At 55.3% G+C, this 17,828-nt stretch overlaps 3 protein-coding genes across 4 annotated transcripts in view; all 3 read left to right on the top strand.

Annotated features, from left to right (window-relative positions):
* The first annotated feature begins 1,061 nt into the window (after positions 1–1,061).
* On the top strand, positions 1,062–3,920 carry HSPB2 (heat shock protein family B (small) member 2). The gene is made up of 2 exons (XM_056509666.1): positions 1,062–1,253; positions 3,055–3,920. Exons 1-2 carry the CDS (start codon positions 1,160–1,162, stop codon positions 3,504–3,506), a joined length of 546 nt encoding a protein of 181 aa, XP_056365641.1. The 5' UTR covers positions 1,062–1,159; the 3' UTR covers positions 3,507–3,920.
* Positions 3,921–7,352: 3,432 nt separating this feature from the next.
* C24H11orf52 (chromosome 24 C11orf52 homolog) lies at positions 7,353–12,741 on the top strand. 2 transcript variants are annotated; one of them, XM_056509664.1, is made up of 4 exons: positions 7,353–7,646; positions 10,196–10,236; positions 10,889–10,935; positions 11,118–12,741. In XM_056509664.1, the coding sequence occupies exons 1-4, from the start codon at positions 7,393–7,395 to the stop codon at positions 11,352–11,354; spliced, it is 579 nt and encodes a 192-aa protein (XP_056365639.1). In that variant the 5' UTR covers positions 7,353–7,392; the 3' UTR covers positions 11,355–12,741. The 2 variants fall into 2 exon arrangements, with proteins under 2 accessions (XP_056365639.1, XP_056365640.1); XM_056509665.1 differs by having other exon boundaries at positions 7,438–7,536.
* A 3,279-nt stretch (positions 12,742–16,020) lies between these two features.
* DIXDC1 (DIX domain containing 1) overlaps positions 16,021–17,828 on the top strand; it is a 31,881-nt gene continuing 30,073 nt past the window's right edge. Inside the window, exon 1 of the mRNA XM_056509653.1 lies at positions 16,021–16,306. Within this exon, the coding sequence (XP_056365628.1) occupies positions 16,247–16,306 (60 nt within the window). The 5' untranslated portion in view covers positions 16,021–16,246. The remainder of the gene's footprint in view (positions 16,307–17,828) is intronic.

Raw genomic sequence — 17,828 nt, 5'->3', positions numbered from 1 at the left:
CCTGCTTTCCTGCAGCTCTCCTAATAACTCACACATTTCTTATTTCAATTACTTCAATTCCTGCCTCACCCATGGACCCAAATCACAGGAATAGGTTCAGCCTGGCAACTGTTGAAGGGCAAGAGCTCCTCTGCAATTTAAACTCAATTTCTGGCTCACCCATGGACCCAAATCACAGGAATGGGTTCAGCCTAGCAACTGTTGAAGGGCAAGAGCTCCTCTGCAATTTAAACTCAATTTCTGGCTCAGAGGCACTGCCAGCTCTGCCAACCCTTTGCAAAAGGCTCTGAGCCTCTTCCTCTCGGCTTGCCTGCAAGAATAGGCAGCAGGATTTGCTCTGTGCAGCAGCCCAGGCCATAAATACCCTCTCCAAGCCCCCATTACATCAACAGCCCTGCACCTGCTGTCCTGCACTGCCGGGCTCAAGGAAATCTCTGGTTTCAGGGTGTGCAGAGCTCAGCTGGGCACTCCTCCTCTGCTGCAGCCCACCAGCCCTGCTCAGTAAAACTGGATTTAGGCCAGGTTCAGAGCCTGGGTTAGCTGGTGATGTCTGGCACCAGCATTTCTCCGTGGCCAAGGGAAGAGCCTGGGCAGCCAGCAGGGCTGAGGATGGCAAGGTGACAGCAGTGGGAGCTGCTTCCCTCACCTGCAGGAGCAGGAGGCTTGAGCTCAGCTCCTGGGAGAATCAGGCTCCTCATGCAGGGAACAGGAAGGGTTTGAGCACCAAGCTCACATGGGCAGTTCATGACAGACCTGAACAAGCACCAGCCACCAGTTGCAGCGTCCCTGAGCCTGTGGCTGGCCCTTGCTGGGAGCAGCAGAGCCTGGGCACATCCTGCCTCCCTGAGCTGGGGCTGTGCTCGCTGCCCACCCTCCTCCTGCTGCAGAAGGGACCCTCAGAGGTGGGGGATGTCCCTGAGGTGTCCCTGAGGTGTCTGTGGGTGCAGGCAGTGCCCTCCCTCCCTGCTGGAGCTCAGTGAGGAGCTGCCCCGGCCTGCGCGCGGCTATTTTGGTCCATCTTTTTTATCACACACTCCTCCCTTTGGAATCCACCCAGCTGGAGCCTTGCAGCCTTCACTCGGAGAGGCAGCGAGGGCTGAGAGGGAAGGAGGGAAGGAGGGAAGGAGGGAAGGAGGAGGGAAGGAGCCCTGGACACGCCATGGCCGCCCGCACCGTGCCCCACGCCTACCCCATGAGCTCCGAGTACGAGTTTGCCAACCCCAGCAAGATCTACGACCAGAACTTTGGAGAAGGTAAGGAAGGAGGGGGGACATCCCCCCCCATCCCCTCTGCACCTTTCTCCCCTCTGCTGCAGGAGGGATGGTGGAATTCCCTCCGGGAGGAAGACGGAGCTGGGGAATTTTGAGCGGAGGAACCCAGATCGAATCAGGGGTGAAGAGCCAGAGAAAAAGCAGAGAATAGCGAGGGGAAAAAAACAGGGAATAGCCAGGGGAAAAAAAACTGTGAATAGACAGGGAATAAGCAGGGAATAGCCAGGGGAAAAAACTGGGAATAAGCAGGGAATAATCAGGGGAAAATCAGGGAATAGCCAGGGAATAAACAGGGATAGCCAGGGAATGGCCAGGGAATAACCAGGGAATAGCCACGGAATAGCCAGTGGATGGCCAGGGAACAGCCAGGGAATGGCCAGGGAAAAACCTGGGAATAGCCAGGGAATGACCACGGAACAACCAGGAAATAACCAGGAAATGACCAGGGAATGACCAGGAAACAGCCAGGGAATGGCCAGGGAAAAACCTGGGAATAGCCAGGGAATGACCACGGAACAACCAGGAAATAACCAGGAAATGACCAGGGAATAGCCAGGGAATGGCCAGGGAATAACCAGGGAACAAACAGGAAATAAGAAGGGAACAGCCAGGGGAAAATCAGGGAATAACCAGAGGAAAATCAGGGAGCAGCCAGGGAACAGCCAGGGCTTCTCTCTTCATGTCCACTTCTCCATCCATGCCCAGCGCTGCTGCCCCGTCCCTCCCTCATGCCAGCCATGCTCTGGCATTCATGCACATGCTGTGAAAACATGGAGCAAAATCGCTCAGGGGAGAGGGGGGGGAAGCTTTTCCAGCCGGGGGGATGTGGAGAAAAGCTGAGCTGGGGCGTTCAGCACAAAGCTGGCCAGAGGGGAAGGAATGTGGGCAGCAGCAGAACCATTCAGCACCAGCACAACAGCGTGAAAAGGCCAAAAGCTCCAAGGAAAGCCCTCTGGACAATGGCACACAAAAGGCCTTTAGTTCTTCAGGGCTGGTTCTTCAGCATCAGCACTTTCCATGCCCATCCCTGTGGGCTCTGCTCTGCACCCAGCAGCCTCTCCCAGTGCACCCAACATGTGAAGCTGGATGCCAGCCCTGGGCTGCCCAGGGGCACTCAGGGGCTGGCAGGGATGTGGCTCTGGGTGTGTTTTAGGGGCACAAAGGTGGCAGCTGCAGCAAACTCCACCCCTGCTGCGGGGATGTGGCAAAGCCATTTTTGTTTTTGCACCATTTTAGGGGGTTTTGGTCCATTTTAAGTCGTATTTCCTCTGGATATTTAGCCCACTCACTTCCCCAGTTTTTTTCCTCAGAAATTCCTGGAATCTCACTGGATTTTGGGGCTGTTTTGGGTTTTTTAGTGCAGATGTTAGGAATTTTTCTGGGCATTTTTTGTGCAATTTCTGGGGGGATTTCTGTGTTTCTTAGTGCGAATTTTGAGGGAATTTTCTGGGTTTTTTTTAGTCTGAAATTGTCCTGGATTTTTCCCAATAATGCCTGGAATTTTGACCAGTTTTGGGTGCTGAAGTGTCAATTTTAGGACTATTTCTGGCCATTTCCATATCAATTTCTAGGGTATTTTTGCATCTCTTAGAGTGAATTTTAAATTATTTTTCTCCTGTGTTAGGCTGAATTTTTCCTGACTCTTTTCCCAGCAATCCTGGGGATTTTGGCAGAGTTTTGGTGTTTCCCTATGGATTACAGGAGTTTTTGGGGCCATTTTAACCGGCAGAAATTTGCCCACCCAACAAAACTCCTCCTGACAACTCGCTGTCGTCCCTCCCAGGTGTGTCCCCATCGGAGATTTTAGCTCCTGCCCTTTACCACGGCTACTACATCCGCCCCAGGATCAACAAGCAGCTGGAGAGGGGCACCTCGGAGATCTGCCTGAACCAGCACAAGTTCCAGGTGTTCCTGGATGTCTGCCAGTTCCTGCCCGACGAGCTCAGCGTCCGCACCGTGGACAACCTGCTGGAGGTGGTGGGCCAGCACCCCCAGAAGGCTGATCGCCACGGATTCATCTCCAGGGAGTTCACCAGGACCTACATCCTGCCCCTGGACGTGGATCCCCTGCTGGTCAGGGCCAGCCTGTCCCACGATGGCATCCTGAGCATCGTGGCTCCCCGCACGGGCAGGCAGGTTCAGGCCAGAGTCAACGAGGTGAAGATAACGCAGCAGGAGCAGCCAGCGGGGAGGGAAGAGCAGGCTGAGGAAGGGAGAGAGAAGGAAAAATCCTAAAGGCTGCAGGTGTGGGGAGGTGGGGGGGACAGGGATGGGGAATCCGCAGTGCCAGACTCCTCTTTCTCAGCATCAGTGCTCAGCAGGGCCCTGATGAGGAAAAAAAAAGGGATTTGGAACTGGGAAAAAAAAAAAAGAGTGGGACTGAAGTGTGAGTGTGAGTTTTCTGCTAGGTCAGGTCACCGTGCAGGGGGCTCTGCTCTCACCCCAGGGTCACTCCTGCCCTTCCCTGTGAGGCTGTGTCTCACTGGACTGTGCTCCAGCCCAGGAGGGCACTGGGAAGAGGGAAAAGGGGATCCCAGTGCCTGGCTGCTGAGCTGGTGGCTGTTTCGTGGCTGTGGAAGGTGGGTGCTGGTCTGTAAAAGTGTCTGCAGCAATCAGGAGGAGAGAGGAATAAATCTGCCTCTGCTCTTCTCTTGTTTGCCTTGGGTTTGTGTTGCTGCTGAGCAGCAGGAAGGATGGGCTGAGCTCACCCTGGGGACAGGGAGGGACTGTGGCCACCTCTGTGCCTCACCCCCCTGGCCCAGCTGCTGCTTTAGGAGCCCGGAGTGAAGTGACCTCGAGGACAAAAAGGTGAGGAGTGATGAGCCCTTGGAAAAATCCCTGAGCATCTCCAGACCTGCAGCTGGAACGAGCCCGAGTCGATTGGGCACAAATGAATGCCCAGGCACAGCTCAGCCCTTTGTGAGGGGACTGCACCCCAAAACACGGAGGGGAAGGGCTGTGCTCACAGCCCAGCTGCTGGCTGCTGCCCCAGCCCTGTCTGCAGGGCAGGGAGGGGCTGCACGTGGCCCCTTTTGCAGCCACTGTGACACTGAGCAATGTCCCCGAGCCTGCTGTGGGGACAGACCGTGTGTGCTGCTGGCAGCTGCTGCCCCAGGGCTCAGCAGGTGACACTTGCTGTGTCACCAGGGCCGAGCCAGCCACACAAAATGCTGTGTCAGGGGCTAAATTTGGGGGTGCCTGCGTGCAGAGGGGAGGGGAGGCTCCAAAATCCTGGGGGATGTGACTTCCCCCTCTCCCTGCTGCCTGCCCCCCACTCTGGGCCAGGATTGCTGTGTCAGGAGCCTGCCCTGCACATCCCAGCTGCAGATACCAGGCTGAGCTTTGTCCCTGCCAGGCAAAGTGGGATCCAGGGCAGATCCCAGCTAAATTCAGCTCTTTGCAGCTCCCCAGGGCCCTGAGGATCAGTCAGGTGAGGAGCAGCCCTGCCTGCCAGGCACAGGGATTGTGGCTGAGCCCTGTGCAGGGCAGATACCCTCAGTGCCAAAATAAAAAATCACCTTTGCAACAGGCATTGTCCAAGCCATTAATTATAACCCCAGGCACAATTCTGGCCTAGGGACTTCCAACCACCTGCATCCCATTCCCCCAACACCCACCCAGACCTCAGACCTTCCTCCCCCCTCACCAAAATCTTCCTCACACTCACATTTTCTGGCTAAAATGCTTCTCTTTATCCCTGCTCTGGCCAGAAATGCTGAAGGTCCCTTTGCTCCCTGCTGGTTTCCTGTGGCTGGGATGAACTTCTGTGCTTGGGGATGGAGCCTGGGGCTGGGCAAGGAGGGCACACACACAGCCTGGCACACAGGGCACAGGCTGGGCCACCAGGTGCCATCTGTCCCTGCTCAGCAGCTCATGGAGCACTGGGGGCTGGAAACACCACAGGGCCAGCACTGGAGATATTTTTTATAGTTTCTTTATAGTTATTTATGGTTATTTTTTTACATGTACATATTATAGTAAATTATATATATACTATACTATATAGTATATTATATATATTGTATATATGAGTATATTATAGATATGCTATCTGGTATATTTAGTATAATTATAATATAATCATTGTATAATTATACATGACTGAGACAAAAGGAGTGCCCCACACAGCTCAGAGTTTCAGAAAACTCTCTCCTTTCCATTTTTGACAGGCAGTGCCTGATCCCTGGGTACCACACCTACCCTGGCACCTGGGCACTCCTGCCATAAAAATGCCCAGAGCCAGCAGTGCCCACACCATTCTGTGCCCTCCCCAGCTCTTCCTGGCCCTGTTTTTCCCTCCCCCGTGCCCATTGTCCCCTGGGCAGGGAATGTGGAGTGGCAGCCAAGCTCTCCCCAGCCCTGCCAATGTTATTTGATGCTTTTCTGTTTCTCTGGTGGAGCTCGAAGCAGCAGCTCCAGTGTTTGTGGAAGAGGCTGATGGGAACAGGATCCCAGACTTTTTTTTTTCACTCCTTCCCCACAAAGCAACAAAGCCTGAGTTATCCCAGAAATCAAAACAGACGCTGGTTCATTAAAACAACAGTGTCTGTGGGCAGCCCAGAGCCACAGTCTGCAGCTTCCCAGGCAGGGACAGGCTGCTGGGAGCACCTGGGAACACTCTGCAGGGCCTGGGAACACAGCAGCACTGAATCCCAGCTCTCTGCAGAAACCCAATCCTAAATTCTGAGGCATTTTCCAGCCCCAGCTGAGGAGCAGTGTCAGAGCAAGGCTCAGGCTCTGCAGGTCACAGTGCAGCTCACCCAGAGCCAGCTGTGACCCTTCCAAAGCAGAATCCATCTCCTGCTGCCACTCCTGCACAGGTCCAAGCTCTGCTGTGCCTTGGGCAGGTGATAAATGGGGCTGTGAGCCCGTGGGTACCCCTGGAGTGGGAACCAGGGCCAGCTCCTGGTTAATTCACCAGAAAGGTGAATTAATGCTCAGATCTTTGTTGGACACCCCTTGAGGGTCAGACCTGCACAGAGCTGGGGGCAGAGTTACTGCTCAAGCAGGACTTTGAAATTATATCTTTCAGCAGCATCTCTCTCTCAGATCTGGAATTACCCAGCCCTTAGGTCCAGGAATGTCCAGAGCTCTGGTCATTCAGGTCTGAAGGGCTCTCAGAGGGGCAGAGAGGTGAAATGCACCCACCTGATCTGCTGGGGCTGAGCCTGAGAGCTGCAGGGCTCTGCTGGGACCCTGCCACTCTCAGAGGCACAGAACTGAACACTTCACCCAGGTAGATTTAAAGAAAGTGGATTCCCACTGCCCCTGAGGCTGTGGGGCAGCAGCAGCAGAGCTCAGCTGAGAAATCTGAGAAACCTGCTCATTCTCAGGGGTTGGCACATGTGGCTTTTCCTGGAGGTGAGAGGATGGGCAGCAGGACCAGCTCTGAGCTCCCACCCTGGGGATTCTCCTTCTGCCTGAATCCCTCCTGAATCCCCTTGGGATCACAGCACCGTGGGCACAGAGGGACAGTGGAGGGACGGGTGCTGCCCCTGTGCCAAAGGGGATTCAGGAGGGATTCAGGCAGAAGGAGAATCCCCAGGGTGGGAGCTCAGAGCTGGTCCTGCTAAACCACGTGTGCCATCCCCTGAGAATGAGCAGATTTCTCAGATTTCTCAGATTTCTCCGATTTCTCAGCTGAGCTCTGCTGCTGCTGCCCCACAGCCTCAGGGGCAGTGGGAATCCACTTTCTTTAAATCTACCTGGGTGGAATGTTCAGTTCTGTGCCTCTGAGAGTGGCAGGGTCCCAGCAGAGCCCTGCAGCTCTCAGGCTCAGCCCCAGCGGGTCAGACAGGAACAGAGACTTCCATTTCAGTGCTGGTCCAGTTAAACCACGTGTGCCATCCCCTGGGAGTGAGGGATGAGGGACTGAGGGATTGAGGGGTGAGGAATGAGGGAATGAGGGATTGAGGGGTGAGGGAATGAGGGATGCAGGAATGAGAGATGATGAAAGAGGGAATGAGGGATGAAGGATGAAGGAATGAGGAATGAGGGATAAGGGATGAGGGAATGAGAGACGATGAATGAGGGAATGAGGGATGAAGGGATGAGGGATAAGGGATGAGGGGTGACTCCGGGGACGCTGCCACCCCTCGGGAGCAGGACACAGCTCCGGTAGATGGCACACGGGGCCAGCGCTCCGAAACCCGACACTGCCAGACACTCCCTGCAGAGCCAGGAACCAGGAAATACAACTCGGGCTGTGCAGAATCGCCGGGGCTCGGCGGGGGAAGGAGGACATGGGCAACCTGTGCAGCCCCTGGTGAGTGCTGATGGTCCCGGGCAGCTCGCGGCGCGATTTTGGGGAGCTTTGTGCCCTTTCCTGCGGGCTGGCCAAGGCTCTGAGCGCTGCACCTGGCCGGGGAGGGACAGGTGAGCACGGGGAAGGGCTGTGAAGGTGTTTTGGGGCAGGACAGCGCGGGGACAAGGGGGTTTTTTTGGGTGACATCTCAGCCCGGCAATTCGGGGCGCTGCAGACAAGCTGGGGAGGAGTTGGTGGAAATCGCTGTCACCGTGCCAGACAGGTAGACACCAAAAAGTGTCCCTTTGACACTTTAGAGTGTATAAAGTGTCCCCTTGTCCCTGTTCAGCCACCCCACCCTGCCCTCAGCCCCTCTCCCCGCCTGCGCCTCTCTGGGTTATTTACGCTCGGGGAATCCCGGCCGCGTTTTTGGGATGCTGTGGCTCTTTTCCCCCCGGGAGGGACGGGGACACTTTAATCCCTCCTGGCTCCTGCTGTGCCCTGCACCCCCTGCTCGCAGAGAAAGGGCATCACTCGCTGCCAAGCAGGAATATTTTCAGTTCTGGGCGTGCTGCGAGAGGAAGAGCCGTGAATATCCGATGGAACTCTGAGGAGTTTCTCTCTCCGACTCTTCGTTTGTTGAAAGTACGAGAAATTCACCCAGTTTTTAATAATTCCAGGAGGCACAGCATCACCTAGTGGAGGAAGGCTCGGGAGCTGTGGACACCGAGGTTCTTCCTCTGAGCCTGGAGGATTTAGGAATGGGAGTTGAAGGTGGGAGGTGGAAAGCTGGTCACGCACCGAAACTCCCATTTTTAATTTCCTCTGCCCTTTGGCAGAGGGTAAATGAGGCTCCCAGGGCATCAGCAGGAAAGGCTCGATCAGGGGCTGCCTGGGGCACGGTCTAAGGTTTTAAAGAAAAGCTGTCACAGCACATTTATTCTGTCTGGGGAGTTATTGATGAAGGAATTGTGCCCTCGGGTCTGTGCAGGGCAGGCCCCAAGCTCCCACCATCAAAGTGGCACCAAAATGTGCCCAGACAGGGAAAGCTGCCCAAATGCAGCCCCAGGATTGTGCAGGGCAGGAATCAGGGTGGGAGCAGGGCCTGGGTGCTGCCCTGAATTCTCTCAGCCTGGGAGCTCCAACACGTCTGAGCCGGTTTGGAGAGCAGGGCAGAGGTTTCCCTGCTCCCATTTCCCGTGTCACACGTGTCCCCATTCCCGGGGAGATGCCTGGCTGTGATTATCCTGCAGCCAGGAATAGCTCCAGCCCACACAGTGCCTGCAGTGTTCCCTCCACAAAGGGAGAGAGGCTGGAATGCCAGCACGGAGGGGAGGGAGGGACCCTCTGCCTCTGCCTCACAAGGTGCTGCTTTGGTGAAATCCTCCATGTCTGAGAGCTGGTTTGGTGAAATCCAAATTCAGAGTGCTGGGAGGAAGGGAGGTGACTCAGAAGGTGCTGGTTTGGTGAAATCCAAATTCAGAGTGCTGTGAGTGCTCTGCCACACAAACCTGGGCAAGGAGCACCCACTGCAGGCAGGGAGGAGGGGGAGGCTGTGAGAGCCCCACACAAAGGGGCTGCTGTGTGTTAAACCCCAAATTCCTGGGGAGAACCTGCAGGTTTTGCCTGTGAAGGGCTGGAGGTGCCCCTTGGCCAGCCTGCCTTGCCCTGAGCTGCCCAGTCCTGGTTAATCATTACTGGCCATTCCAGAGCTCTCTGCCTGCATTGCCAGAGGTTTGATTTTCCCTCTGGAGTGCCAGGGCATGGCTGCACAGCCTGTGCTGTCCCCTGGCCCTGGGAGAGCTGGCACAGGCACAGCCCTGCCCGGGGCACTGCTCTGCTCCTGTCCTGTGGCAGGGCTGGCAAACCCTCACCCTGAGGGACACTCAGCACTCCCTGGAGCCCCATCCAGGCACTGCCTGCCCCCTCTGCTGCCCTGCAGCCCCTCAGCTGCCCCCTTTGGTGTGTGTGTGCAGGAGGGGCCACCCAAGGGCTGGCACCTGCTCCCAGCCCTCTGAGCGTGACATTTCCTCCTGCCATCTGTCCCTGCAAGGGACACGAGTCCTCCCTGCCAGTGCCAGCCTGCAGGAGCTCAGCTCCAGGCTCTGTTGTTGCAGCTGGGGTGAATTTGGCTCCTGTCCTCTCTTGGAACAGATCTGTGCTTGGTCTGTCTCTCTGCTCACACAGGTACAGCTGAGGGGAGGGTTTGACTTGGCTCGTGGGACAGCAAAGCCTGTTTGGTTTGGTTCTGTTCTAAGTGGAAAACAGAACAGGAGAAGTGTCTGAAACACTCAGACAGCTGCTCCCTGGGCAGGGGGGGAATGGGGAGTGGGGCTGGCAGAGCAGCTGACCCCAAAAGATGGGGATTGTGCCAGCTGGGATCGTGCCCTGCACCCTGCACCTCGGGGCTGAGCTGTGGAAATGGAGCTGCAACGCTCCAGGGAGAGGAATTCCCATTCCTTGGGATGCTGCTGAGACAGGAGGGCAGCAGGGAGAGCTGGGGGTGGCTGTGGGGTGCGGTGGGTTTGTCCCAGAAGGAGGAAACACATCCCCACACATCCCTGGACATTTCCACTCAGTGGGTCTCTCCTTAGAACTGTCCCGTTCCAGGTACCCCAGGTTGGTTTTAGGAGGGAAAAGGTTCGGGATTTTCAGGGCTGATGTGTCTCTCTGATTTCAGGAAGTGTCCTTCGCCTTTCAAAAGGAAGAAAGAAAAGCAAGGTGAGGATCTGTGACAATGCTTCGGAGGTGGAGTGACAGAGCCCCCGGGGAGGTGACATCAGTGCCACACCCCTCCCACCCTCCTTCTGTGCTTCGCCTCACTCGGGAGAAGTCTGAGGCAGCGTTTCCTGAAATCTTAAAGCAAGGAGGGTGATGTGCCACGGGATTTGGGAAGGGGGAGGGAAGGGACTTTAGAATAACCGAGTCCCACCTCAAAACACAGGCAAGTGCTCTCCAGCAGAGCAGGAGCTGCAAACATCTGCCTGACAGCACTCCCCAGAATAAACTGCATTCCTCAGGCTGTGTCCTGTGGCCTTTGGACCGTGCTGGGCAAAACATGTTTGCCAGGCAGCAGAGGAAATAACAAAGTTAAAAGTGGATCTGACTCCTCCGAGGGCCTGACAAGAAGCTCTCTGTGCTGTGTCTGTGGGTTCTGCCAAGAACTCTGTGCTCCACAGGCTGCTGAAACCTTATTTTCCCCTAAGAAACAAGCCCAGGCTTTCTTCTTGCAGGCATCAGCACTGGGGCTGAGGGATGGGGTGGAAATCTGGTTTGTGCCCAGTGGGGACAGCCCATGGGCCAACAGCATGGCTGCATCCCAAGGTGGAATAATAAACTGCTTTAATCTGACCTCCTGCTGTTTGTTTTGCAGGGGCTAATGTGAGGCATGAGGCCCAACAGCAGCAGCCTGGCAGGAAGGTAAATCACTCCCCAGAGGGCTTTTTGCTAAGTGTGTGTTGAGCAGAGCTGCCCTAGGGCAGAACCCAGAGCCATCAACCATCATCCTGTGCCCCTCTAAAGCATCCACGGCTTTTCCCACACTTTTCCCAGGTGTCAGAGGGTGGGTGCTGCTCAGGGAGCTGATTTCTCTTTCCCCCAAGGTGCCCACGTATGAAGATGTCCCCGATGTCCCTGTGTACGCCACGGTGAGCCCGCCCCGGGCCGTGCAGCAGGAGGAGAGCATCCACTACGCCGACATCCAGCTGTTCTGCAGGGCCGGGGGGCGCCCGGCAGCCGAGCCCAGGAGCCCAAAGCTGCACAGCGCCACCGAGTACGCCACCCTCAACTTCCCCCGGGCCAGGCTCAAGTACGACAGCAAAAACGGGACCCTGGTCTGAGACTGGGCGGGCTCATCCTCCTCCTCCGGCAGGAAAAGGAGCTCAGAGCCGCGGAGGCAAAGGGAACCTCCCGGGCACTGAGGGGAGAGATTCTCACTGAGGAGGTTCCCAGCTGGCAAAAATCACCTCCTGCCCTCGGGAGAGCTGCCCTGGGGCTGGCAAAAATCACCTCCTGCCCCGTGGGGCGGCAGAGCTGCTGCTGGGCTGGGGAAGGCTCAGGGCTGCAGGGGGAAAACCCAGTGCTGGCTTTGGGAATCCAGGAATTCAGGAATCCAGGAATCCAGGAATTCAGGAATTCAGGACTAAAGGGAGGTTTTGGTTAAGAGCTCAGTGTGCAGAGTGACCTTCAGCAGGACCTGCTGCACTGTCTCCTTCCAACAGCTGCCCCTGTGTGCATCCCCTTCCCCCAAAATCAGTGTTCCACAGCCATGCTCAGCACCTGGCAGCCAGAAATGCAGAATTCGGAGGGGTACAGAACAATTCCTGCCGCTGATGTGCTGCTCATCCTCACTCCTCTATGCAAACAAACGAGCAGTGAGCTCCTGGCTCTGACTGGAAGTGAAACAAGGGAAAATTGGCAATTTAGCTGCAGATATATTTAGAGCAGTTCTCAGAGTCCAGCAGCTGCCTGAGACACTGGGAGTGAATCCTGGGCAGCTTTGGAAGGACTTTGGACTTTGCCTCCACTTTTTGCTCCGTTTGTGCTGGTGATAAACCCCAGTGACACAGAGCACACACCACCTGGGGGTATCACCTCCACCTCCCAGAACCTGTTTATGGGTTTGAAATGGTGTCAATAACTCAGTGTAGCAACGGTCCAGGTGGCTTCTGCCCCTGGGCAGCACTGGCAGGGCACCAGGGCTCCATCTCCAGGCGCTGAACCAGGGCTTGGCACGTCCTGCTCCTCAGCTGTGGCCTGCAGAGCAAACTGCGGGGCAGCCCCGGGCACGGGCACCTCCATAAACACACACAATCTGCATTTTGTAACTCAGCTGGGTGTGGAAAGCATGAAAAAGTTCCTGCTCGTGGTGGAAAATGGAGCTGCTCCGGGCTGTGTTTGCCAAGGTGGAAGTTTGAGGACCAATCTCGCAGTTTTTCTCCGTGTTTTAATGAGTGCCCGAGCCGCTGGAATGGTTCTTTGTCTCCCATTCCCTGCTACAGCACCCTCGGGGCTGTTCCTGAAGTACGGCTCATCCTAGAGACAATTCCAGGCTCCCATTCCGGGATTTTATCCGTGGGGAATCGTGGAAGCCACGCGTTCTGCAATAGAGGTTTTCCCGAAGGACTCGGTTTTGCACTGAATATTAAAACCTCCCGTATTCCCGCGGCTGCCATGTGTGCCAAACGAGTGTTGATGTATCATTAAAGATGCAAGATTCAGTTTTAAGTGATAAATCCGCGCTTTGGGCGAGGCTTTGCGGGGCTGGGGGGACACACAGGGTCCCGCTCCCGGGGCGGCGATGCGGGGATGGGAAAAGGTTTCCCCGAGTGTGGGGAGTTAGGGATATGCGTGCGGAAGACACCGGGCTGTACGGTTAGATAGAACCCCCTCCTCCTCACAATTAAACCCTCCACGCAGCACCCGAGCTGCCCGATCCTATCCCAATCCCGATCCCGATCCCAGTCCCGATCACGATTCTGGTCCCGATCCTGGCTCCACCGACTCCGATCCCAATCTTGATCCAGACCCCGATCCCAATCTTGATCCCGACCCCGATCCCGACCCCGATCCCGACCCCGATCCCGACCCCGATCCCGATCCCGACCCCGACTCACCCGATCCCGATCCCGATCCCGACTCACCCGACCCCGATCCCGATCCCGATCCCGATCCCGGTCCCGACCCCGAGCCCGGTCCCGATCCCGGACCCGATCGCGACCCCGACCCCGATCCCGACCCCGACCCCGATCCCGATCCCGGTCCCGATCCCGGTCCCGATCCCGATCCCGATCCCGATCCCGGTCCCGATCCCGACCCCGACCCCGATCTCGATCCCGATCCCGATCCCGGTCCCGATCCCGATCCCGACCCCGATCCCGATCCCGGCCTCGATCCCGACCCCGACCCCGATCCCGATCCCGATCCCGATCCCGGCCCCACGGTCCCGGGGCGGAGCCAGCGCCATCCCGCCCCATCCCGCCCCCGTTCCCGTGGCAACCGGGGACGCGCACTGGGAGCAGGTAGGGCCGGGGTGCGGGTCCTGGTACCCACCGCATCCCATTATCCCATTATCCCATTATCCCACTGCATCCCATCCCATTATCCCACTGCATCCCACCGTATTCCATCATATCCCACCGCATCCCACCGCATCCCATTATCCCATCACATCCCACCGCATCCCATTATCCCATCCCATTATCCCATCCCACCCCGTTATCCCATCCCATTATCCCGCCATCCCACCCTGTTTCCAGAGTCCCTGACGCACACAGCCCCTCCCAGGGCTCAGCTCCCCCGTGGATTTGTTTCCCCCCAGGCTCAGGGGTGCCGGGACCTTCCCTTGGCGCTGAGGTGACATCCAGCATGGGGACCCCGAGGGACACGGGGCCCTGTCGCCCCCCACAGCCTCCTGCACCCTCTGTGAGTGCCCCGCCGCCTCTTCCGTGTCCCTTCTGTCCCTTTTGGCTGTTTCATGGGGAGTTTGGGGTGGGTGACACACCTGCAGCTCTTTGGGTTATGCCGCAGCCACGGCCCCACAAACGCCGTAGGTGAATTCCTGAACCCGCCTCTTTTGTTTTTATCCCCAACCCCAATTTGTGACCCAAAGTGTGTGTGAAAGGGCTGGGGCCATGCTGGAAGTGGCCAGGAGGTGGCAATGCCACCAACCGCACTGCCACCACCCCGGGCTGGGCTGGGAGCTCGCTCACCATCGAGCAGCTGCTGGGGACATCCCCAGCGGGTTTGGAATCGCTGGGGAGATGATTCCTTTGGGAAAATTCAGGGAGAATCCTGCAGCACGCTCCTGTTAGAGAAAGAATCCTTGCAGAAATAGCGTTGAAAGGCACCCGTGGTGTAAAACCGACAGGAAAACAACTCCTGCCACAAGCAGCTGGGAATCTCAGAGAGAAACACAAAGGGAGAAGCAGAATTTAATTTGTAAAAGTTATTTTTAGCCCACACACCCACCCCAGACCCATCTGTGTCCCCACAATGGGCAGAAGAATGGCTCAGCATGTCCAGCCTGGTTTCTGTGCCCTGGCATTGAGGCAGAGATGAGAAACCTCCTGCAGAAGCAAATCTTTGATGAGAAAATCTCTGAGCAGGACTGCACCTGAACCTGGCAGGGAAGAGGGGAACGTTTGGAACATTTGGAACGTTTTTGCCTTTGCTATGCTGGTGCTGGGGCTCTGAAAGAGGGAGAGGGGATGAAAGGCAGCCCCTGCATCCCAGACTTCTCAAATCTCAGCATCCTTCCCTGTTATATTCCAAACCCTCAATAATGCGTCTTTACCATGTAAAAATCAGGTGGTAAATATATAGAACATAATAAATATAAATATATGTAATAAATTATTAGTCAAGAAGAGCATTTTAAAGTCCACAGTGGAAGCTCAGACTGTGCTTTGTTGGTTCTTCCCCCAAAATTAGGCCACTTGTTGTCTCATGGGGGAACCACTTCTTTTCCCCACACAATTTTATTGGAATTGCACAGGCATAAGCTGCTCAATTACATTAAAAATGGGGTTAAATATTTATTTAATAGCATTTGGAAGCTCAAAAGTAAACGGGATCAAGGCTCCAACCCCCCAGAGCAGCTCCAGCTTACAAGGCTTTGTGCAAAGCCTCGCTGTAATCTGTTGTTTTGCTTAACAGATGTGCTATTAGAATCGATGAAAACATTAAAATCTGCACTCCCACGGAATGATGAAAAACAGGGAGAGCAAACATGAATAATTTTAAACTGGAGGCGAGGGAATTGGGTTGGTTACAGAGGGAAGAGACCTGTTGCTTCCATTTCTGTATTTTATTTTAAAATAGTGAAATTACACCATTGATTTTTCCTCAGGATGCTTCAACACTCAGGCAAGGAAAAAAAATGTTTATTTTTAATTGAGTCTCACAGTTAGAAATGCTTGGCAAGATATTTTGGGACCTGGGGGCACTGTCCTGTCTGGAGGGGCTTTCACCCATCCCGGTTTCATTTTCCTTTTTTTCTTTCCCCCTGGGCACTTCCTGTAAGGTGACACCAACTTCGAGAGGCAGCCTGGAGATACTCGATACTTATTTCTGTGTTGGGGGCACTTCTTGATGTAGACAACTTATTGTTGTAGAGAACCAGCTGGGGGTTGTGTTTAATTGTTCCAGCGTTTTTTCTCTCGGGTTTGTTTCGGTTTTTTGTTGTTGTTGTTGTTGTTTGGAGTTTTTTTTCATTGAAAAATGCAATGTTCACACTCGCAAACCTTTCCGGCTGTCGTGGCCTGGCTTGCAGCTTCCTGTGGCTCAAGGCATCACCTTCCTCCCTTCCTCCCTCCCTCCTCCTCCTCTCCACCCCCACACCAAGCAGCGCTCCCTGTGTATGGCGGGTTTGAAAAATCTCATTTACGCGTTTCTGGACGCGATTTTTTTTTTATTTTTTTGAGTCTTTGGTGGGTTTGTTTTTTTTTTTTTTTTTTTCTGGCTGGAAATGAGTTTCAGATGTTTTCCCCGCGCCTGCATCTCGTAAAAGCCGCGGCGTCGCCGTGACAACCGAGTGACATCTCCGCTCTCTCCTCCCCCGAGCACGCCCAAAGCTCCGGCTCCGGCTCAGCTCTGCCCGGGCTGCACAGATGGGACCATGAGCGCCCTTCCCCGTGAGCTGCCGGCCTTTGTGCTCGGGAGGAAGAGGAGGGAGAAGCGCCCCGAGGCGCAGCCCCGCACCCCCTGAGCCCTTCGCCGCCCCGCCGGGAGGATGCTCGCCTGCCTGGCCAGGGGGAACCTGCTCGATATCCTCCAGGAGGGCTTCACCGAGGTACAGCCGGACGCAGGCAGGATGGTTCCGTGCGGAATTGTTGCGTTCTGGGTGCTCGGAGGGGCGGGGAAGGGGGGAGAGCAGCGCGGTGCAGCCGCAGCCCGGTGCGGGGTTTGTTCTGCGGCTCGGGGGGTTTGTGCTCCTCTCGCGGCTTTGCTGCTGTCCCGCTAAATATTTCAACTGCTGGGGCAGCGTTTATTGTGTAAAACCCACTCCTCTCCTGAGGCATGAGCGGTGTCTGTCTGTCTGGGGAGTGTAAATCTGTTCTGTGGACTCACATTTCTTGGGAGAAGTGACAAAGAGCTGGTTTGGGTTTTTTCTTTTCCCCCCATTTTTTTTTTCTTTTTTTTTTTTTTTTTCCTGTAAATTGAATGCCCAGGGGACTGAAATTCAACTTGGCCGGGAAAATGTAATTTTCAAAGTGTTCTTTATCTGCCTGTTCTGCTGGGAGAGTAATGAATCGGAAAATAAGGGCACGCACCAAGGAACTCGGGAGATGGGAATCCCGTGGCTGTGTGGGGAGTGCAGTGGGACTCCCCTCTTTAGGGCGCACAGAAAATGAGGTTTTTTGGATATTTACGGACTCAGTAATGCCCGGGCAGCCCATGCTGGAGCACGATCTGCTGTGTGTAAGCTGAAAAGGAAGAAGAATTGTGGGGGGTTAGCTGGAACCACGGAGTGGCTGCGAGTTCATTTCTCACTCGGTCGCAGGGATCTTCTTTCGGTTTTTTTTTTTTTTATTTTTTATTCTTTCTTAGAGCTCAGAACTGAATCCTGCTCAGTGTTTGGTGATTCCTGGGGTGCTGTGCCCCCACCACCCCGTTATCCACAGAAAATGAACTTTTCCCCAGCGGGAAAACAAACTGGGGGTGAAACCTGAGCCTCCCCAAGCCCCAGAGCGGCCCCAGGTCTCTCCTTGAGTTGCTGAGCAGGGCTGGAACCGCTCCATCCCCTCCTCCTCACAGTGTCAGGCTCGATTTTAGCCAAGGTCTGGCTTTAGGTCGAGCTGATACTTCCTGTGCTGGGGGCAGCACATCCTCCTCAGAGACAAATAGTAACTTATTAATAAATAGTAACTCTGTTAATAAAGGAATTGATAGTGGGAGCGAGCCCCAGTGGTGCTCAGTGCCTCAGCCCAGCTGGCTTTACCCACAGGCAGCTCAGCTGTGGGAGAAACTTCCCTGTCCCAGCAGAAAAACAGATTAATGGGATCTCTGCTCCTCACACACTGCAACAAAAGTAAAACTGAAATCGCTTTAGCGAGGGGAAGGTTTGGCAAGGACAGGCCTGGAAAAGCACTGGGAATGAGAGAGCAGCCCTGGAAATGAGAGAGGAGCCCTGGAAATGCACTGGAAATGAGAGAGGAGCCATCCCACTCCACTCCACTCCCATCCCATCCCATCCCAGCCCGTCCTGCCCGTCTCTCTTTGCCTATTTAGGAGTTTATTTACACAGAAATTGAAGTGGAAGCGTGTCCCTATCCCCACATGAGGCCCCTCTGACAGCGCAGGTGGTGCCCAAA

This window comes from Oenanthe melanoleuca, chromosome 24 (assembly GCF_029582105.1).
Source record: "Oenanthe melanoleuca isolate GR-GAL-2019-014 chromosome 24, OMel1.0, whole genome shotgun sequence".
Classification (NCBI taxonomy): Eukaryota; Metazoa; Chordata; class Aves; order Passeriformes; family Muscicapidae; genus Oenanthe; species Oenanthe melanoleuca.
The sequence above is the reverse complement of the archived record's forward strand: the minus strand, read 5'-3'. Positions and strand labels throughout refer to the sequence as shown.